Consider the following 16,053-nt stretch of genomic DNA (forward strand, 5'->3'; position numbering starts at 1 on the left):
GGGAAAATTTGGAGACAATTGAAGAATCTATCTATAATGTTAATATCAGTATACTTAAAGACTGTACCAGAGGCTTAGAAATAATTTTTATTTCTTGGAGCAAAAAATAAGGTGAAAAGAACAAATAGAGAACAATCTTTGTAACCGAATATTCAAAACTAGAATGATGATGTTTCAGTTGATAGCTTCTCAATGATCTCTTTATAATTAATAAATTATATTTTATGGAACTGCTTTGGGTTCGCAGAAATGTTAAATAGAAAATACAGAAAGTTGGTGCTGGGTGGAAATGCCCAACCGAGGGACGCGCCCAGAGGACAGCTCTGTGCTGATCCCCACCGACAACTGGACCCCACACAAGGAGGATCTTAGCAGCAAGATTAAAGAACAAAAAATTGTTGTGGATGAACTTTCTAACCTTAAGAAGAATAGGAAAGTATATAGGCAACAACAGAACAGCAATATATTCTTTCTTGCAGACCGAAAAGAAATGCTGTCTGAGAGCAAAAATATATTGGATGAACTGAAAAAGGAATACCAAAAAATTGAAAACTTAGAGAAGACCAAAATCAAGGAATAGTCAACCTGATTTCATGTGGCAATGTGTGGCATTTGTTGTTCTGTAAACTTTTCTGCTGAGCATTTCGGTCAAGATTTAAAAGAGGACTTACTGTATAATCTTAAACAGCGGGGACCCAATAGTAGTAAACAATTGTTGAAGTCTGATGTTAACTATCAGTGTTTATTTTCTGGTCATGTTCTCCACTTTAGGGGTGTTTTGACTGTCCAGCCTGTGGAAGATGAAAGAGGCAATGTGTTTCTATGGAATGGAGAAGTTTTTAGTGGAATAAAGGTTGAAGCTGAAGAGAATGACACTCAAATTATATTTAATTATCTTACCTCCTGTAAGAATGGATCTGAGATTTTGTCACTCTTCTCAGAAGTGCAAGGTCCCTGGTCATTTATATATTATCAAGCATCTAGTCATTATTTATGGTTTGGTAGGGATTTTTTTGGTCGCCGTAGCTTGCTTTGGCATTTTAGTAATTTGGACAAGAGTTTCTGCCTCTCTTCAGTTGGCACCCAAATATCTGGAGAAACAAATCAGTGGCAAGAAGTTCCAGCATCTGGACTTTTCAGAATTGATCTGAAGTCTGCTGCCATATCCAGATGCATTATTTTACAACTGTATCCTTGGAAATATATTTCTAGTAGGGAGAATATTATTGAAGGAAATGTTAATAGCCTGAGTCAAATTTCAGCAGACTTACCAGCATTTGTATCAGTGGTAGCAAATGAAGCCAAACTATATCTTGAAAAACCGGTTGTTCCTTTAAATATGATGTTGCCAAAAGCTGAATTGAATACTCACTGCAGTAATATTTCCAATGTGCCACTTACGAGAGAGACACTTCAAGTCTTTCTTACCAATGTACACATGAAGGAAATAATTCAGCAGTTCATTGATGTCCTGAGTATCGCAGTCAAGAAACGTGTCTTGTGTTTACCTAGGGATGAAAACCTGACAGCTGATGAAGTTTTGAAAACATGTGATAGGAAAGCAAATGTTGCAATTCTGTTTTCTGGGGGCATTGATTCCATGGTTATCGCAACCCTTGCTGACCGTCACATTCCTTTAGATGAACCAATTGATCTTCTTAATGTAGCTTTCATAGCTGAAGAAAAGACCATGTCAACTAGCTTTAACAAAGAAAGGAATAAACAGAGAAATAAATGGGAAGTACCTTCTGAAGAATCCTCTAAAGATGTTGCTGCTGCTGCCTATGGCAGTCCTGATAAACATGTCAATGTGCCAGATCGAATCACAGGAAGAGCAGGACTAAAGGAACTACAAGCTGTTAGCCCTTCCCGAATTTGGAATTTTGTTGAAGTTAATGTTTCCATGGAAGAACTGCAGAAATTAAGAAGAACTCGGATATGTCACTTAATTTGGCCATTGGATACAGTTTTGGATGATAGTATTGGCTGTGCTGTCTGGTTTGCTTCTAGAGGAATTGGTCAGTTAGTGGCCCAGGATGGAGTGAAATCGTATCAGAGCAATGCAAAGAAATCTTGGTCGTGATGACAGAGTTATTGGTGATCATGGAAAAGAAGCAAGATTTCCTTTCCTGGATGAAAATGTCGTCTCCTTTCTAAATTCTCTACCAGTTTGGGAAAAAGCAAACTTGACTTTACCCCGAGGAATTGGTGAAAAACTAATTTTACGCCTTGCAGCTGTGGAACTTGGTCTTACAGCCTCAGCTCTTCTGCCCAAACGGGCCATGCAGTTTGGATCAAGAGTTGCAAAAATGGAAAAAAATAATGAAAAGGCATCTGATAAATGTGAACGGCTCCAAATAATTTCCTTAGAAAATCTTTCTACTGAAAAGGAGACTAAATTGTAATGTGATTCACAATGTAACTATGTTTATATAAAAGTAAAAATACTCTGCTGCTTTATTGCTGTATAATAAAAAAAAAAAAAAAGAAAATACAGAAAGTTTTCATGTACCCACTGTCCCTACACATGCACAACCTCCCCACATGAACATCTTGTCCCACAGTATTATACTTGTTACAATCAGTGAGCATACATTGACACAACAGGGTCACCCAGAGTCTATAGTTCACATTAGGGTTCATTCACTGTGTTGTACAGTGTTGTATAGTCTACAAGTTTTGAAAAATGTATAATGGCATATCTTCCCCACTGTAGCATCCTACAGAACAGTTTAACTACCCCAAATATTTTCTGTGCTCTGCCTATTTGTTCCTCTCTTCCCTCTGATTCTTGATGATCACAGACTTTTTTACTGTCTCCATAGTTTTGACTTTACCAAATGTCATATAGTTAGAATTGTACTGTATGTAACCTTTTCAGATTGTCTTCTTTCATTTGGTAATTTGCATTTAATCTTTTTCTATGTGCTTTCATTGCTTATTGGCTCATTTCTTTAGAGCACTGCATGATATTTTATTTTCTAGATGTACCACAGTTTACTAACCCATTCACCTACTGAAAGATACATTGTTTGCTTCCAAGTTTTGGCAATTATGAATGAAGCTAATATAAACATCTGTGCACAGGTTTTTGTGTAGACATAGGTTTTCAATTCATTTGAGTAAATTCCAAGGCGTGAGATTGCTGTGTCCTATGGTAAAATAAACTATAGTTTTGTAAGAAACTGCCAACCTGTCTTGAAAGGCACGTGTATCCTTTCACTTTCCAGCCAGCAATACATGAGAATTCTCATTGTTCTGTATCCTCATCAGCATTTTGTGCTTTCAGTGTTTTGTATTTGGGCCATTCTCATTTCATTGTTGTTTTAATTTGCAATTACCTAGTGACAAGTGACATTGAACATTATTTTATAAGCTTATTTACCATCTAGATACTTTTTATAGAGATGTCTGTTCAGGTCTTTTGCCTACTTTTAAAGGGTATAATTGATATTTAATGTGTGTGTGTGTGTGTGTGTGTGTGTGTGTATGTCTATTTGTGTGTAAGATAAGACTCACCACAAGATGTGGAATACTCTTGTATATTAAATTGTAATTTAGTTTCAAGTAATAAAATAGTGAACATATTACATATATAGTATCTTACAACATCCATCAATAATTTTTAATAATAACATTTGTATATAGTCTATACACACACACACATACATGTGATTCTAATATATTAGGTACTAATAATTGCTAAGGAGAAAAAAACCCAAAGCAGTGAGAATGATAGAAAGTGTTGGTGGGGGATTGATTACATTTGAATAAGATGGCTTTCAGTTGGTCCATCTGAATAATTGATAGATGGATCAGAGAGGGCCTTACTAAAGAAAGAACATTTGAAAAATAACCCAAAGAAGGAGTCAAAGAATTTCTCCTATATTATCTGGTAGAATATCAGAAATGAGATCTGTGAACATCTGGTAGAAGTGCAAAGGTCCTCAAGCTGGAGTGTGTCTGGCATGTTCAAGGAATAACAATGAAGCCTATGTGACTGGAGTATAATAAACAGGAGGAAAAGGAGTTAGAGATGAAGTCAGAGAGCTAATGGAGTGATAGGAGATGAATCATGTAGTTAAGACCTTGTAGTTCATAGTAAGGACTTTGGATTTCATCTTCATTTTAATCTTTCCAATTAATGTCCTTCAAACAAAATAAATATTACTAACTTTTAATTATTAGGTTCTCCAGTAAAAACAGAGACAATAGCCAGTAGAATGAATGGATAGAAAGATAGACAAATGGATAGACAGATAGACAGATAAAAACAAATTTGCCAATGCTAATTATTCAGGCTGACAGTTCCCAGGATCTGTAGTAAAAAGCTGGAATCCCAAGAGAGTTGATTTATTTCAGTCTGATGGCCTTCAGGCTCAAGACCCAGGAGGAGCCACCAGTTTAGTTCAAATTTGAAGGCAGGAAAACACAATTTCTCAGCTCAAAGGCAATCAGACAGAAAGAATTCTTTGTTACTCAGCATTAGTGTTCTAATCAGGCCTTCAATTCCTTTTGGGAGAGGCAATTTGCCTTACTCAGTCTACTGATTTAAGTGTTAATTTCATCCAGAAATATCCTCACAGACATATTCCAAACAACGTCTGGGCACCCATGGTCGAGTTAATTTGACAAACAAAATTAACCATCACAAGTATTAGTGCTTACACACACACACACACACAAATATGTCTAAATTGTGTATATATATTTATGTATAAATTATTATTTTATTATTTAGAAGGAATAAATGTGAACTAATTTATCATTTCATAATTTTGAATAAAGATATTTTCTTAGTCTGTTTTGTGTTGCTGTAACACAATAATGATATAACAGACTGGGTAATTTATTAAAATTAGTAGTCTAATTAGACTTCTCAGTCTGTAGGCTGAGAAGTTCAAGGTTGAGGTATCTGTATCTTAGAGCCTTCTTGCTGCATCATCCCACAGCAAAAGCTGAAAGACCAAGACAGCATGAAAAGGCAAGAGAGCTGGAAAGGTCTGAACTCACTCTTATAACAAGTCCACTCCCATGATAAAGGCCTTAGTTTATTAATGAGGGTAGAGCCCTCAAGACCTAATCACTGTTATTAGGCTCCACCTCCCAGTACTATTGCACTGGAAACTAGTTTCAAACACATGAACTTTGAAGCAGGGGTGCATATCCAAACTATAGTAAGCATATTCTTTGTTATGGATTGGATTAAAACCTATGCACAAATTCTCTTGAAAAAATTATGTGGATTCTAAAATAAAATGACTCTACCTATACCATTTTAAAGATCTAAGCAACTCAACCTTTAAATATTTTATGGCAGTCAGCATTTGTTTTCTAACCTTCTCATGCACTCTACTATAAGAAGCCAGGTTCATTATGGAGAATTTGGGTGACATTCTTCAGAGGTTTATGAGCAATAACCTAAAGATTCAGAGCTTTGCAAAATGCTGTTGCAATGACATGGTACTTACATGCTCATTTCCTGAATCCCATTACCTGAACCTCTTTAGGTTACCTCAAAGGAACCCACTTTTGAAAATTATCCTGACTTTTCAGATAAATGCAATGGTATTAAATAAGTATGGCTACTTTTTGTTTATAAAAATTCTTGTATAAAATTGTATTTTGAGATATGCTCTGTCAATACCTAGTTTCTTGAGAGTTTTTATCATAAAGAGCTGTTGAATTTTGTTGAAGGCCTTCTCTACATCTATTATGATAATCATGTGGTTTTTGTCTTTGGTTCTGTTTATGCGGTGGATACGTTTATAGATTTGTGTATGTTTAACCAGCCTTACATACCCAGTATGAAGCCTACTTGATCATGTTGGATGAGCTTTTTGATGTGCTGTTGCAATAGGTTTGCCAGTATTTTATTGAAGATTTTTACATCTATGTTCATCATGGATATTGGCCTGAAGTTTTCTTTTTTTGTTGAGTCTCAGCCAGGTTTTGGTATCAGGATGACGTTAGTCTAAAAAAATGATTTGGGAAGGAGTCCCTCTTTTTGTATTGTTTGTAATAGTTTCAGAAGGAGTGGTACCAGCTCCTCTTTGTATGTCTGGTAGAATTTGGCTGTGAACCCATCTGGACCTGGGCATTTTTTGGTTGGTAGGCTGTTAATTGCTGCCTCAACTTCAGCCCTTGTTATTGGTCTATTCGGGGTTTCGACTTCTTCCTGGTTTAGGATTGGGAGAGTGCAAGTGTTCAGGAATTTATCCAGTTCTTCCAGGTGTACTGGTTTATGTGCATAGAGTTGTTTGTAGTAATCTCTGATGGTGGTTTGAATTTCTGTGGAATCTGTGGTGATATCCACTTTATCATTTTTTATTGCATCTATTTGATTATTCTCTCTTTTCTTTTTTATTAATCTGGCTAGCAGTCTGTCTATTTTGTTGACCTTTTCAAAAAACCAGCTCCTGGATTTATTGAATTTTGAAGGGTTTTTTGTGTCTCTGTCTCCTTCAGTTCTGCTCTGATCTTAGTTATTTTTTTGTCTTTTGTTAGCTTTTGAGTTTTTTTGATCTTGCTCCTCTAGGTCTTTCAATTTTGATGATAGGGTTTTGATTTTAGATCTTTCCTAGCTTCGCATGTGGACATTTATTGCTATAAGTTTTCCTCTAGACACTGCTTTAAACGTGTCCCAGAGATTCCGTTACATTGTGTCTTCATTCTCATTGGTTTCAAAGAACATCTTTATTCCTGCCTTCATTTCATTGTTTATCTAGTCAACATTCAAGAGCCAGTTGTTCAGTTTCCATGAAGTTGTGCAGTTCTGAGTTAGTTTCTTAATCCTGAGTTCTAATTTTATTGTACTGTGGTATGAGAGACTGTTTGTTATGATGTCCTTTTTTTCACATTTGCTGAGGAGTGATTTACTTCCAATTATGTGGTCAATTTTAGAGTAGGTGTGATGTGGTGCTGAGAAGAATGTATATTCTGTGGATTTGGGGTGGAGAGTTCTGTAGATGTCTATTAGGTTTGCTTGGTCCAGGTCTGAGTTCAAGTCCTGGATATCCTTTTTAATTTTCTGTATCATTGATCTATCTAATATTGACAGTGGAGTATTAAGGTCTCTCATTATTATAGTGTGGGAGTCTAAGTCTCTTTGTAGCTCATCAAGAACTTGCTTTATGTATTTGGGTGCTCCTGTATTGGGGGCATATATATTTAAGATCATTAGCTCTTCTTGTTCCATTGATCCTTTTACCATTATGTAATGCCCTTGTTTGTCTCTTTTGATCTTTGTTGGTTTAAAGTCTATTTTATCAAAGACTAGGATTGCAACTCCTGCCTTTTTTTGCCCTTCGACAAATGAACAGCCAATATCATACTGAATGAGCAAAAACTGGAAGCAGTCCCTTTGAAATCTGGCACTAGTCAAGGATGCCCTCTTTCACCACTCCTATTCAATATAGTATTGGAAGTTCTAGCCAGAGCAATCAGGCAAGAAAAATAAATAAAGGGTATTCAGTTAGGAAAGGAGGAAGTCAAATTGTCTCTATTTGCAGACTACGTGATTGTATATTTAGAAGACCCCATCATCTCAGCCCAAAATCTCCTTAAACAGGTAAGTAACTTCAGCAAAGTCTCAAGATACAAAATCAATGTGCAGAAATCACAAGCATTCCTATACATCAATAACAGACTTAAAGAGAGCCAAATCAAGAACAAACTGCCATTCACAATTGCTACAAAGAGAATAAAATACCTAGGAATACAACTAACAAAGGATGTAAAGGACCTCTTCAAGGAGAACTACAAATCACTGCTCAAAGAAATAAGAGAGGACACAAATAGATGGAAAAACATTCCATGTTCATGGTTAGGAAAAGTCAATATTGTGAATATGGCTATACTGCCCAAAGTAATTTATAGATTCCACACCATCCCCATCAAACTACCTATGACCCTCTTCACAGAACTGGAAAAAACCACCTTAAACTTGATATGGAACTAAAAAAGAGCATGCATAGCCAAGTCAATTCTAAGCAAAAAGAACAGAGCTGAAGACATCATGCTACCTAACTTCAAACTATACTACAAGGTTATAGTAATCAAAACAGCATAGTACTGGTACTAAAACAGAGACATAGACCAATGGAACAGAACAGAGGCCTCGAAGGCAATGCCACACATCTACAACCATCTGATCTTGGCAAACCTGATGAAACAATCAATGGGGAAAGGATTCCCTATTTAATAAATGGTGTTGGAAAAGCTGGCTAGCTGTGTGCAGAATGCAGAAACTGAACCTCTTCCTGACACCTTACACTAAAATTAACTCCAGATGGCTTAAAGGCTTAAACATAAGACCTAACACCATAAAAACCCTAGAAGAAAACCTAGGCAAAACCATTCAGGACATAGGCATAGGCAAGAACTTCATGATGAAACCACTGGCAACAAAAGCCAAAATAGACAAATGGGATCTAATTAAACTCCAGAGCTTCTGTACAACAAAAGAAACATTCATTAGAGTGAACCAGCATCCAATAGAATGGGAAAAAATTTTTGCAATCTATCCATCTGACAAAGGGCTAATATCCAAAGAACTAAAACAGATTTACAGGAAGAAACAAACAAACCCACTCCAAAATGGGCAAAGGACACGAACAGACATTATTCAAAAGAAGATGTATATGAGTGCAACAAACACATGAAAAAATGCTTATCATCACTGGTCATTAGAGAAATGCAAATCAAAACCACATTGAGATACCATCTCATGCCAGTTAGAATGGCAATCATTAAAAAATCTAAAGACAACAGATGCTGGAGAGAATGTGGAGAAATAGGAACACTTTTACACTGCTGGTGGGAGTGTAAATTAGTTTAACCATTGTGGAAGACAGTGTGGCGATTCCTCTAGGACTTAGAAATAGAAATTCCATTTGTCCCAGCAATCCCATTACTGGGTATATATCCAAAGGATTATAAATCATTCTATTATAAGACATATGCTCACGTATGTCCATTGCAGCACTGTTTACAATAGCAAAGACCTGGAACCACCCAAATGCCCATTGATGATAGACTGGAAAAGGAAAATGTGGCACATATACACCATGGAATACTATGCAGCCATAAAAAATGATGAGTTTGTGTCTTTGTAGGGACGTGGATGAATCTGGAAACCATAATTCTTAACTCGCACATGAACAGAAAAATCAAACACCACGTTTTCACTCATAGGCAGGTGTCGAACAATGAGAACACATGGACACAGGGAGGGGAGTATCACTCACTGGGGTCTGTTGGAGGGGAATAGGGGAGGGACAGCAGGGGATAGGGAGGTTGGGGAGGGATAATGTGGGGAGAAATGCCAAATATAGGTGATGAAGGGTTGGAGGCAGTAAACCACATTGCCATGTATGCACCTATGCAATAATCTTGCTTGTTCTACATTTGTACCCAAAACCTAAAGTGCAGTAAAGTAAAATAAAATGAAATGTTCAACTGAAAAAAAGTTATATTTGTATGTTAAAAATATAATGAACTTAATTAGAATAAATTTTCTCACACTTCTTGCTTGGTTTTGATTTACTTGTATTTTTTTTATCTGTGTAATGAAACTTCTAGAATATTTTAGGACTGGCATTTATATTTCATATTTAAAATATTTCATTATATCTTGGATTATTGAGTTCCCTGGAGGGACACTAGAGCCAGCTGAGAATGGCTTTCAAGAGCAATTGTGTAAATTTCATTGTAACCCTGTGTTCAGGGTGTATGCTGGGTAAATGAAATCAGTCACAGTGGAAGCATTTACACAGCAACAATAGACAAATGTAATAAATTAGGGCTCCGCCTATATCACAAAAGCTGGTTCTTAAACATTACTACTTATTATATTTTTATGTATATTTTGTACTAAATAAAGAAAATTGGCTACATTTAAAAATTGAATATTTTTAGTATAGCATAAAATAATTAATCAATTTTATAATTTTAAGCAGTAAAAATGGAAATTTCTGCCGTGTGTTAGGCCCTATGGCTTTTTGATCACCTTAAAAAATTCAGAAGAAAAAGTGTATTAAATTAAATTCAAGAGACTGTGTTTCTATTAAATAAATATATCATTGCAAATGATTATTCTAATATGTGCCTTATGGTAAATGCTTAATACTTTTTTAATAATTTATTTTAATTTAAAAATATTTATTTATTCATATTTTTCTTTTAAATTTTATTTTAGGTTCAGGGGTATATGTACACGATCCTTAAATGTATAAATTGCTTGTCACTAAGGCTTGATGTACAAATAATCTCATCACTAAGGTAGTGAGCAGTGAGCATAGTGCCTAAGAGCCTTCCAACTCACCTCCCACTCCTACCCTCCTTTCTCAAGCAGTCCCCAGTGTCTATCATTCCCATCTTTGTGTCCAAATGGGACACAATTAAATGTTTAGTTCCCTCTCATTAAATATTTAATTTCCCTTTTATAAGTGAAAATATTATATCTGATTTTCTGTTCTTGCATTAGCTAGCTTAGAATAATGGCCTCTAGCTGCATCCATATTGCTGCAAATGACATGATTTCATTTTTTTATGACTATATAGTATTCTATGATGTATATGTACCACATTTTCTTTATTGACTCCAGCATAGATGTATAACTTGATTAAATCCATGTCTTTGCTATTGTGAATAGTGCTGCAATGAACTTAGAAGTGCATGTATCTTTATGGTAGAACAATTAATTCTCCTTTGGTTGTCTAAACAATGGTGGAATTCCTGGGTTGAATAGTAGTTCTGTTTTAAGCTCTTCGGAAACTCTTCACACTGCTTTCCGTGATGGGTAAACTAATTCACATCCCCACCAGCAATGTATAAGTGTTCCCTTTTCTCTGCTACTTTACCAGCATCTGTTATTTTTTGATCTTTTAATAACAGCCATTCTGATCTTTTAATAATAGCCCTTCTCCGTGTGAGATGGTACCAGTCAGATGTGGTTTTGACTTGCATTTCTCTGATGATTAGTGTATGAGTCTGTTCTCACACTGCTATAAGGAACTACCTGAGACTGGGTAATTTATGAAGAAAAGAGGTTTAATTGGCTTATAGTTCCAGAGGCTGTATAGGAAGCATGGTTGGGAGACCTCAGGAAAATTACGATCATGGTGGAAGATGAAGGGAAAGAAAGCGCATCTTACCATGGCAGAGCAGGAAAGAGAGAGCAAAGGGGGAAGTGCTACACACTTTTAAACAACCAGATCTCGTGAGAATTCACCCACTATCACAAGAACAGCAAGATCTGCCCTTGCTGACCTCCCCTCAGGTCCCTCTGTTAACATTGGGAATTATGATTCCATATAATATTTGGTTGGGGATACAAGGCCAAACCATAGCAATTAGTGATGATAAGCATTTTTCATATATTTCTTAGCTGCATGTATCTCTTCTTTTGAGAAGTGTATATTTATGTATTTTACCCATTTTTTAAATGGGATTATTTGTCTTTTACTTACTGAAGTGTTAAGTACCTTATAGATTCTGGATGTTAGACCTTTGTCAGATGCAAAGTTTGAAATTTTTTCTTCATTCTGTAGGTTATCTGTTTGCTCTGTTGGTAGTTTGGTTTTCTGTGCAGAAACTCTTTACTTTAATTAGGTCTGACTGGTTAAATTTGTTTTTGTTGCAATTGTTTTGGGGGACTTAGTCATAAATTCTTTGCTAAGGCCAATGTCTAGAATGGTATTTCCCAGGTTTTCTTTCAGGGTTCTTAGAGTTTTAGGTCTAACATTTAAGTCTTTAATCCATCTTGAATTAATTTTTGTATATGATGACAGAAATGGGTCAAGTTTCAATCTTCTGCATATGGCTAGCCAGTTATCCCAGCAACATTTACTGGATAGAGTCTTTCATCTCCTTTGTTATTCTCAACTACCTGGGGCCTCCTGGAACCAAGGGGACAAAGCAGCTGAGAAGGCAGCCTAGATTGGGCATGTTAGAGAGACAAAGGCCCTGCCTTTTTTCAATAGAACTAGCAGAATAAGACATAAATATGTTTGTTGTAAAAGAATGTAAAAATGCAAAAATTAGCCAGGCCTGGTGGTGCTCACCTGTAGTCCCAGCTGCTTCGGAGGCTGAGGTGGGAAGATTGCTGAGCCTAGGAAGTTGAAGCTTCAGTGATGTGTTATCATGCCACTGCACTCCAGCTGGGGTGACAGAGAGAGATCCTGTCTCATAAAATAAACAAACAGAAACAATCAAGGGAAAAATAAGAATGTTATGTAGCTAATTCCTCCTCCTGTGCCCCTGTGTCCTCCCTACCCAATACAAATTTTCAAGAAAAATTTAAATATTTACCTATGAAGATGCTGATTTGTATAAACTAATGTAAAATGTAATATACAAGAAAATAGCATATATTTCTAGTTATCTCTACATTCATACTTACATGCATATGCATACCCTATGCATACAAACACACATGTATATTAATTTTAAATGGAATTATGCCATACTTTTTTTATTGTGTTTTAGGTTTTGGGGTACATGTGAAGAACATGTAAGATTGTTGCATGGTACATACGTGGCAATGTGGTTTGCTGCCTTCCTCCCCATCACCTATATCTGACATTTCTCCCCATGTTATGCCATACTTTTTAAAAACCTTAAACAATCTAATGTGGTACTAATTTTTCAGGTTGGTACATAAAGCTACAACTCAGAATATATTTATAGGTTTAGACTCCCTTACCAGAAACCCTTGGGACTAGATGTTTTGAAATCCAGGGTTTTTTTTATTGATAATATAATGTATGTACTGCATATCATTATAGCATTTCCAAGTATATTTTGGGTGGCACACCCTAATCAAACACATCAATATTTGCACAGGAACCTGAATGCATAGTCACACCAAGTAAAATAAATAGAGATTTTGAAAAGCCTCATGTCTGACCAGGTTAGGTTTTATCTCCAAATTAGTTCATGTTTGATTTGCAGAAGAGATTATAGAGATTGTAAAGATCTATAATCTCTTTTCCTGACTTTTTAAAAGTATGATAATAAAAACGATATGTAAAAAAATGTATGAAAAATGGTGGCCTGGATGAAGCAGAGAGGAAGTCAGTTTAAAATGCCATAGAGTTCTCTGGAACTCTGGCATCTCAGAAGTGGCATGACACTTCAGGCAATAAACAGTCTGCAGATAAATGATTTTATGCAAACTTTTTTTGTGACTCTATAATGCAAACCAGGCACAGAGCCACATTCAGCTTCTCGATCAAATCCTGTCATGTATGCACCACAAGCACACATTCTATACACCCCGGGAGGCAGGTGGTGTGGAGGGAGCTTTAAAGATGAGCTGAAAGATTTACCGGGTCACCTGAAGAAAACCAGCATGGGAATATTCTGTTCTGCCAATACGGAAGTCGTAAGAAGAAACAATTGGCTGATGGAGGTGCTGCAGTCTTCCCACATGTAGAAACAAGCACAGGGGTGTCTGCTGGTCACACATCTATCACGAATATTGTGAAATAAGGGAAGCTTGCATCTTTGGATTGATTTCAACATCTTTGAAGGAGTTCAAAGAACTGATTATGATTCATATGTACTAGTCATGAAAATAAAGCAGTGTTCTTTGCAATCTCATACTGTGTACAATGAAATGAGTTCTCTTTGAAAAATCAAATCCATCTATTTTTGTCCGCATTATCATTAAATATTATTTTTGAGACCAAAACCAAAGGCATTGACTTCTTTCTCAAAGGGATGTGTCATTGCCTTTGATTTCCTGTGAAAATGGCTATAAGTCAAGAAAGATGGAATTAGAGTGCATACTCATGTATGTACATGCATTTTGGTGTTTATCTATTATATGTAATAATTCTAAGTGAATGTTTTACATTTTTGTCCATTCTAATTCACCAGTCTGTTTAGTGTTTCAGTGCAGTTTTATGTTTTCACATTGTATTTAAGCTAACAGGCAATAAAAGAAATCAAGATATACTTTCTAAAATTAAATAAATGAAGGAGTTATCTGTTAACATTCATGTTTTAAAGTAGATGATGAAATAATTAAAAGCATAGATTTGAAAAAAGAGAACTTTATTTTATTCAAAATTCTGCCACATTTGAGTATTGTATTTTTTCAAGCTGCTTAACTTACTTGAAACTTTTCTATTGTTATCAACGAGTTATTGTGATTATGTTTTATTCTCAGAAAATGACTATAAAAATGTTTTACAGAAATTTAGAACACTATTATTTTTTTATTCATGCATTTATCAAACCTTTAGTGAGTCCATTAAATGTCAGGCATTGCTAGCTCCTGGGGTAGGTACATAAGATTTAACATGGGCATTTTTAGAAGGCAGACAGTGAGAAAAAAATGAAATATAAAAATTCCTATAGGACATTCCATTATTATAAATGTTGAAAATGATTAGAATAAGGTTCTTTGTATCATAATTTTTAAAAAGTAACCTTTTGGAGGACAATCCTGCCTTAGACACCACCAGCACTGGTGCACATGGTTGGGAGGCTTGGGGATTGACACATCCTACCCACCCTGCGCATACCACCTGGGCAACTGAGAGGCTTTCCCCATCTGCTGGTGCCATTGCCAGGACCTGTGGATGTTATCTGTGAGCTTGGGATAGATCTTCCCCACCTACCTCTACTGGTGCCTAGTGGCTCAATCTCAGCTCACTGCAACCCCTGTTTCCCCAGCTCAAGCGATTCTCATGCCTCAGACTCCTGAGTAGCTGGGACTACAGGTGTGTGCCACTACACCACGCAAATTTTTTGTATTTTTTTTGTAGAGGTGAGGTTTTACCATGTTAGCCAGGATAGTCGAGACCTTGTGATCCACCGGTCTCCAAAGTGCTGGGATTACAGGCATGAACCACTGCACCCGGGCTATTGCAGCAATCTTTACACAATTCTAGAAACCATTTACTAAAATCCTTATGACCAGCTATATTTGAGAATTCTGATCTTTTAGGATTTTATAACAATAATATAAAACATGGTTAATATATTACTAATAGTAATAGGTTTTCTGAAGCAGCACCTTTTAGTTTATCACATTACTATTTCTGCATTAAACGTTTAAATATTCAAACTAAATAGGTTAAATAGACTGTAAATAGTCTTACATTGCTTCAGATCAGGTTTTCCACCAAATGAATTCAGAACCATTTTAATTTTAGAATTGTAAAGAAGGTTTTTATGGACCTTAATTTGTTTAAGATTTTTTTTTAAAGATAACTGATAAATAATCTGGATGGATGCCATAGAAAATGTTATGCCTCCATTTAAAATATTAATGTAGTAGTATTGACCTAGAAAAATGACTGTGATAGGGCCGGGTGCGGTGGCTCAAGCCTGTACTCCCAGCACTTTGGGAGGCCGAGGCGGGTGGATCACGAGGTCAAGAGATCGAGACTATCCTGGTCAACATGGTGAAACCCCGTCTCTACCAAAAATACAAAAAATTAGCTGGGCATGGTGGCGCGTGCCTGTAATCCCAGCTACTCGGGAGGCTGAGGCAGGAGAATTGCCTGAACCCGGGAGGCAGAGGTTGTGGTGAGCCAAGATCGCGCCATTGCACTCCAGCCCGGGTAACAAGAGCGAAACTCCGTCTCAAAAAAAAAAAAGAAAGAAAGAAAGAAAAATGACTGTGATAAACTATGTAATTAAAAATGTTATTTTTACAGTAGCATGAACAGTATAAACACATTTCTGTACAAAAATTTACCTGTGTATCTTTATTCATAGATTAAACATCGAGAAAAGTATACACGTATATATGCACAGAAAACTACTATATGATGCAATCACATTTAAACATATTGATTTACTGAAAAGTTGAAAAATATATTAGGACTTATTGGTTGTATCATAAACTCTGACCTCACATGCTTGGCTTGTTGTAATAGGGCTACTTTTAGATAGTTTGCCACCAAGAATATGGTGTTGCTTCAAGTTATCCAGTTAGGCAAAGAATTCACCAATGTGAATTAGCATTTTGGTAGAAAACTGAAATAACTAAATTAATTAAGGTTGCAAACAAAGCATCTAAAATGTGCAAGGAG

The 16,053-nt window shown here is 36.0% G+C and overlaps 1 protein-coding gene and 1 pseudogene across 2 annotated transcripts; both read left to right on the plus strand.

Annotated features, from left to right (window-relative positions):
* Positions 1-281: 281 nt before the first annotated feature.
* LOC100411375 (asparagine synthetase domain-containing protein 1 pseudogene) lies at positions 282-2,460 on the plus strand (annotated as a pseudogene). Its single transcript, XR_013533396.1, has one exon. The product of XR_013533396.1 is annotated as an asparagine synthetase domain-containing protein 1 pseudogene (transcript).
* Positions 282-2,460, plus strand: LOC118152205 (ASNSD1 upstream open reading frame protein). The gene has a single exon (XM_078367861.1). The coding sequence runs from the start codon at positions 290-292 to the stop codon at positions 578-580; it is 291 nt and encodes a 96-aa protein (XP_078223987.1). The 5' UTR covers positions 282-289; the 3' UTR covers positions 581-2,460.
* Positions 2,461-16,053: the final 13,593 nt, after the last annotated feature.

The sequence above is a fragment of the Callithrix jacchus genome, chromosome 3 (genome assembly GCF_049354715.1).
Source record: "Callithrix jacchus isolate 240 chromosome 3, calJac240_pri, whole genome shotgun sequence".
NCBI lineage: Eukaryota > Metazoa > Chordata > Mammalia > Primates > Cebidae > Callithrix > Callithrix jacchus.